The sequence below is a fragment of the Galleria mellonella genome, unplaced genomic scaffold, assembly GCF_026898425.1.
Source record: "Galleria mellonella isolate WM207_F2 unplaced genomic scaffold, CSIRO_AGI_GalMel_v1 utg64, whole genome shotgun sequence".
Taxonomy (NCBI): domain Eukaryota; kingdom Metazoa; phylum Arthropoda; class Insecta; order Lepidoptera; family Pyralidae; genus Galleria; species Galleria mellonella.
Window position 1 is genome coordinate 6,771,550 of NW_026442133.1, and position 7,620 is coordinate 6,779,169.

The 7,620-nt window shown below is 32.0% G+C and overlaps 1 protein-coding gene across 1 annotated transcript; it reads left to right on the forward strand.

The window, feature by feature from the left end:
- Positions 1-2,026: 2,026 nt before the first annotated feature.
- LOC128201894 (uncharacterized) lies at positions 2,027-3,040 on the forward strand. Its single transcript, XM_052900231.1, has one exon. It carries the CDS (start codon positions 2,027-2,029, stop codon positions 3,038-3,040), a length of 1,014 nt encoding a protein of 337 aa, XP_052756191.1.
- The last annotated feature ends 4,580 nt before the right edge of the window (positions 3,041-7,620 follow it).

Sequence of the window (7,620 nt, forward strand, 5' to 3'; positions counted from 1 at the left end):
TTTGCATGGCTGTGTTTCGGTTTGAAGGGTGGGATATGGCGTGAATTTACTGGGTACAGAGCAATAACACCTGAGTCCTCAGGAATGGCAACGCATGGGGGGGTATCATGGGCGAAACAGTATATTCTGTTATGTCCATGGTACTGCTTATGTTTATAGGCGACGGTTACCACTTTCCATCAGGTGGGCCGTCAGCTTTAGAGATGGGATTTTACCCGGAAAAAACTCCAATGTGGGAAAAAATAGGGAAAAAACCCGGGGAAAATTCCCGAATGGGAAAATATTCGGGTTTTTTCATATTTAGCATATGTAACATCTAGGTAATGTGTAGATACATGTATATATCAAATGATACATACTATTTAAGTACTATTAGTACTAGTTAGAGCTAATCTAACTTTATTTACTTTCATAATTCAATAAATACTTTATATACATGTACTCCATGCTATCTAATTAAATTAAATTAAATTAAATAAAAAACCTTTCTGTTTGTGTGTAGCGACAAGTAACCCGAAACTACGTATGCGGGTAGGGGGCCGGGGTAGCAGGTAATAGCAGTGGCGTACGCGTATCTGTCTATCTCACACGTTGTTTTGGCTTCGTACTGTTCGCACTTGCTTTAATTTGTTGGTTTAATTGACGACTTGGATTTTGTTTTGTGGACTTTTGATTTCCTAGTGATTAAATACGTTTTTTACTTTGTATTGACAACTACTGCTACTCTTACGGACTTCGATACCTACTTCTTTTTATGAACGGTAATTTACCGGTAAGTTTAAGCTTTAATAATTGTTATATTAGACTATAAAAGTTTTAGGTACTATATTTGTGGATTCCTTGCAAACCTTGTACTTTTATTCATTGAAATTGATATATTTTCCAAGTTTATTTACTGTAGGAAATAAATATTTTACAAAAGTAGAAATGAGTCATGTATAGAAATGGCCAAACGCTCGGGCGTTTTAGGCAAATTGGGCAAAATATAAATTCCTTCTTTTGGCCATTTATATTTATTTCATATTAGTTCCGAATGTTCACCTACTCTGTAAATATACAATACTTTAGAACAACTCTATGCATTTCTACTGTTTTTACATTTTTTTTTTCCTTAGATCACATCATGCCCAGAAAGAAAAATACTGATGTATGGGAAAACTATTTTCATTCGGCAACCAGTAAAACAGTAAAATGCAAACACTGTGATAAAGTTTACCAATTCGGCAATGTTAGCAAGATGACCAGCCATCTGTTGAAATGTTATAGATGTCCAACTGTTATCAAAAACAAACTACAGAAAATACCTGTTACTAGCACAACTGCCACAAATCTGCCCTTGCAAGAGGAATCACATCATGAATTGTCACAGGATAAAAGTTTGACGGATACAATTTCTATTATTACGACTTCATCAGAAATTTCAACAGAAAGAAAACTTTATCTAGATCAGCTCTTATCGAAGGCAATATTTGTTAGCGGTTCTCCTTTATCCATCGTTGAACATCCGCTGTGGGTACGATTTTTTGACGATTTGCAACCACTTTATAAGTTACCATCTAGAAAAGCTATCTCCACAACACATTTGGAAACTATTTATAATGAAATGGCCAATGAAATTACAGACGAACTGAAGTCTATAAATGATTTGCATTTGCAATGTGATGGCTGGAGTAATCAGCGCAATGAAGGCATCATCAACTTCATTATTGCAAAACCCGAGCCTGTTTTTATTAAAAGCCTTAATACTCTTACAAACCGACATACAAGCCAATATGTATCTCAAGAAATAATCAAAGTTATAAAAGTGTATGGAGGCCACAAATTTGTAACTCTTATCGGAGATAACGCAAATAATATTCAAAGAGCATTTCAGATAGTTAAAAATTCATATGCACATATAATACCGCTGAGATGTGTAGCGCATACATTGAATTTGCTTTGCGAAGATTGCTTAAAACTAGAGCCTATTAATGCGTTCATATCGATTGCCACAGATACGATAAAAGCAATAAAAAGAAACCAAAGTATGAGTGCTTTATTAGCTCAGATTGTAAAAGAAAAAGGTTCAGGTGAAACATTAAAATTGCCAGGGAAAACCCGCTGGGGCAGTTACTGCACTGCGTTAAAAAGTTTAAAAAAATCCAAAGTTGCATTACAGACTTTAGCTGTTCACGAAGATGCCACTATTTTAGACGAAATAAAATCAAATTTATTGGATTTAAATTTTTGGACCATGGTAGAAAATTGTATAAAGCTACTGGAACCTATAACAGACAAAATTTTCAAACTGGAAGGCAATGAAATACTTATAAATGAAGTTTACATGGCTTTCAAAGATATTAAGTCTACATTAAATTTTGCATTTCCAGATATATCTGTTCTAAATGAGCATCATAAACAACATATTACAAATGCTGTAATTAGGCGAGCAGATAACTGTTTGAAACCCATTCATTATGCTGCATATTTATTAGATCCAAGATCGCAAGGCATTGAATTAGAAGAAGAACACGAGGTGGATGCAATGGAATTTATACACGACGTGAGCCAATCGCTCAATATTGACGTTGGTGTAGATTTAGCCAATTATAGAGCTAAACAGGGTTTATGGAGCAGACCATTTATATGGAAGAATGTCGCTGAAATTGACCCGGTAGTTTGGTGGAGAGGACTCTGCAAGTCCAAATTGCTTAGTAGGGTTGCAGTACGTATTCTTACTGCTCCCTGTACTTCAGCAGCCACTGAACGATCTTTTAGCACGCATGCGCATATACATAGTCATAAACGAAATAGATTGACTACAGACAGGGCAGCAAAAATAGCTTTTATATCGTATAATTGGAACCTGTTACACAAACATAAAAATGATGACAATGACGATGATGACGAGACGTTATCTACGCCCAGGCAATTATCAAGTCCGTTGGGTAGCCCAATAAATGAAGAACAACCTTCAACATCTCGTGGATATACACAAGAAATAGAATTTTGTAATATTAATAATATATTTAATGACAATGACAGTAGCGACAATGACTAAAAATTTTCAATTGTAAAAAACTTTACAAAAGTGTTGTAACTTTTATAAAGTGTAATAAATAATTGTTAGTAAGTATCTCTCTTTGTTTTATTTTTTTTTTTTTGGTCAAATATTCTTAAAAGCTTTAATAGAGATTCTTTCTGCAATTAAGTAACATTCCATCACAATGCGCAAAAAAATCTTATGATAAAACAAGAAGACGTCTTTTTGTTGTTATAAAAAACTGCTGGTTTTATTCTAGTTTCTGAATCAGGCTACACATTTTGACGTTTCGAACAACAGTCAATAGCTAGTGCCTTATACGCTGGCACAAAATACGAGTATGTACGCATCACAATCTACCTATTTTTCGCTGCATTTGTTTTAAACATAAAAAAATATATAATTTTTTTTAAGATCGTGATAATTACGGTAAATAATGAAAATACCCGTCTATTGGGTTTTTTCCCATATAAATACCCGGTTTTTTCCCAAATGGGAAAAAACCTGGGTATATTCCCGTTGGGTTTTTTCCCACTGCCCATCTCTAGTCAGCTTGTTTGCCATTCTAAGTTGTATAAAAAAAAAAAAAAAAAAAAATAGTATTGACAAATAAGTTTTTTTTCTCTACGTTTATTATACACGTCGGACAAATTTATTGTTTACCTACCACTTGGAGAGTAAACTACTGTTTTTTAAAAGAAAGGAAAAATTTATTCTGTAGAGTGTCCTCTCTCTCTCTCTTTCTATATATAATTAATTCTAATATTAGGTTTACAATTGCTAAAGAAAAAATTAAGCGATTTTCTGTGTTTTTACCAATTTTTATTATTAGGTAAAAATTTAGTGCTATAACGAATTTTAATCTTACTATTAAATTTAAAAGACCAGCGCAGACGGACACAGTTTTGTGCATAAGAGGATTATGGTTCTAATTAGCTTCAATTAAAACCTACTCCAATGCTTTTAGTATTTAAAATGTACAATCTTTTTATGATCTATTTATAGGTACAGAATTTCAATAACACAATTTGATAGCTCCATTATGTAAAATACTAAAATCATTATTTTCATAACAAATATTGTGTACAGTGAATGACTCAATATGATCATGACTATGATAAGAGGAAATAAGAGATATTTTAAGCAATTTCCAAACACGTTTTCTCTTATACTGCTAAGGTATCTTTCCTGTTAATAAGAAATTACTCTAGCCTATGACTCTTGCGATAATACTAGATGAATTGAGTGCGTGTTGTCGACCCTGAAGAAACGTTGTTACCTTTAATAAAGAACTCAATGCTGTACTCTATTGTATATATCGACAGGAAACTCTTTCCATAATCCAAGTGTTTAATTTAAGATTGATTGTCAAGTCGTAGATATTTTTATGTAATGCATCTACACTAATATTATAAAAAGGAAAACTTTGTTTGTTTGGTTGTAATGAATAAAAAACTACTGGACGGTTTTGAAAAATTCTTTCACCATTCGAAAGCTACAATTATCCACGAGTAACATAGGCTAAATTTTATTTAAAAAAAAAAGTAGGGTTCCGCAAAATATTTGGGTTTATCGGACACAAGGTGTAAAAAATCAACCAGAAAAGTTACTTATTTTGCGTACGCTGCCTAAACTATAAAAAATAAAACCATAAAATGTTTTAATTAATTGTAGATCTTATAATTATCTACAAAAAAAGTCCGCGACACACTATACCTATCTATGTCGAGTGAGGCACAACAACCATTTTTTTATTTAAAAATCTTGAATTTTTTGGACTACATTTATTTTACTCATGCTATTAATCCTTATCAAAATAATTATTTCATCACTAAGTACAGTTTATGTAGATAATATTTGGTCTTTGAATGATTAAAATTGGACGTTTTGTTTAGAAGTTATGGCGAAATTAAAATATTACGATTTTTTTTATACAACTTAGTTGTGTTTGCATGGCTGTGTTTCGGTTTGAAGGGTGGGATATGGTGTGAATTTACTGGGTACAGAGGAATAACACCTGAGTCCTCAGGAATGGCAACGCATGAGAGGTATCATGGGCGAAACAGTATACTCTGTTATGTCCATGGTACTGCTCATGTCTATAGGCGACAGTAACCACTTTTCATCAGGTGGACCGTCAGCTTATTTGCCATTCTAAGTTGTATAAAAAAAAATATTAACTGGAAATAATATTTATTTGCAAAAAATATCAATTTACAATATCTATATTTCTTTGAAAAAACCCTTTCACATCAGTATACATTCAGGAACAGAGACGCCCATTTAGTTTTGTCCGCCGTAGTTTAAGTCGAGGAGGGACGTGTATGCATTCTACATATCACTATGCAGGATTCTATTGTTACATTGCGCAGTGCGTGTTTCCGACTACTTTAGCGGTAGCTACCTACATTATGTATGTAATGTATTTTTTTTCTATAGGTAGCAAAAGCGATAATTAAATTAGTCACTTAAAGCGCTGTGCTACTACTAGTAGGTATAGTGCTTATCCATTACATTACTTGCAAAAGTACTGACTCAACGTATATTAAAAACTTGATTATAACAAAATTTTAGTAATACATTTTTTTCTTCAAACTTACTATGTATACACATTATAAATTGCACCTTCTTCTACCATAACATAGGTCATAATATACCTTATAAATATTTTATTTTACAACAAAAAACATTCGACAAAACACTATTAAATGTATTTGTTGTGTGAATTTCTGAACTTGTCTAAGATTTTTATTATGCCTGTCTTCATTCCCAATACTCGTGCATTATGAAATTTGAATGATTAGTTGAACCGGTAATACTATGAAGTAATTGCAAACATACTTGATATATTATATATAATTAATTTCATTATGCCAAATCTACCACATCAAAGGAATAATCACTTGTCAACCACATCCATTGACTGGATATAGCCAACTTGTAATATCTCTATATCTCTTATAGCATAGGCCGCTTATTACCTGTACTGATAGTAATTACTAATAATCGATTATAAATTAATTTAGATTATTTACTCAAAAGAATTATTGCTGCCTTATTGTTTCCTGAAAAATACAATCTTGGATTCTTTAAGTAAATACTGAAAATAATCTACGTCACTTTTTATCAAATGAAGCAAGTCTAAGTTAGAACCTACCGTCCAATAAAAAAAGTACGGATATTTACGAAATTTACCGTAATTTAATTGATAAATATAAATAATAAACAACTATACGTATAAAATCAATGCCGTATGTAATGTTATCGATAAAGTCTATAGCAACTTTAAAAAATATCGATTAAATTGTTACATCTTCACTTGACATTGTCGCAGTCAACTGTAATCAAATTTCAATTATACAATCAATTATTAAATTATCTAACTATCAGTTAATCGAGTCCTATCTATATTAGGGTACACTAGTGTCTATGCTTATTTTAAACATAATATAATTGTGGCTGCACAGTCAGGTCTTCCAATCTACTATGATATAATATTGCATAACTATAACAATGCATTATTTAAATGTGAAAAGTAACATGAATATGCTTTAAAATATACGGTGTACAAATAGGTAAGTAAGATAAGAGAAAGCGGGTAACAACCACAGATCGCATTCTTAATTTAATAACTACTTTTCGTTGGGAGAATATTTTAATTGTAAAACTAAAATAAACAACAACAACTATTATAAACTGCTATTTCAACTAGCATCATGGCAATATAGTCATACATAACTATTTTTTCCAGTTTTTCAAATTTGTGATTAAATACGATATTAGTCATGAATTAATTTACATAAGAATAGTGTTTTCTACAAATTCTAGTAAATGTATATACGAAAAGTTATATAGAAAATATTTATTTATTGTTAGCATTTAAAACGTACTGTGATCCGATTTAGAAATAACTTTCTATCACCTTGATATTGTGCCATATTATTTCGTTTATCATTTTAATGTCTTAATAATATAATAATAATCATTTTTCATTATATACTCTTTTTAGACTAGCTTTTGCCCACAACTTCGTATGCGTGGATTTTGGAAATAGGTTATTTCTGTACTCGTATTTTTAAAGCAAACAAGCAGACCACCTACCTGATGGAAAGTGGTAACCCTCACTTATAGATATGAACAGAACCGTCCATGGTTCTGTTCATATCTATAAGTGACGGTATAACAGAGAATACTGTTTCGCCCATGATATCCCCCATGCGTTGCCATTCCTAAGGACTCAGGTGTTATTCCTCTGTACTCTGTAAATTCAGTGCCATATCCCACCCTTCAAACCGAAACATAGCCATGCAAACATCACTAGAATCACGAATGGGACAGAGGTGCCCAAGCAAATGTCTTTTGTACAAAGTCTCCCTCTAGTGATTAAAAAATATACCAGATTTTAAGCTAAACCTTGAAGAACATATATAATATAATAACAGTGAACTTCAATTTGGTGCAACAGTTTTTGTTCGTGATACCGGTTTTTTACGTAAAGGCAAAGTGTCTTCTCTGTGTATAAATATACGAACCTAACATCAGATCAGTCAGTCAGTTTCGTCAAACATGAAATTTCATAAGATTCCTTACAATATTAC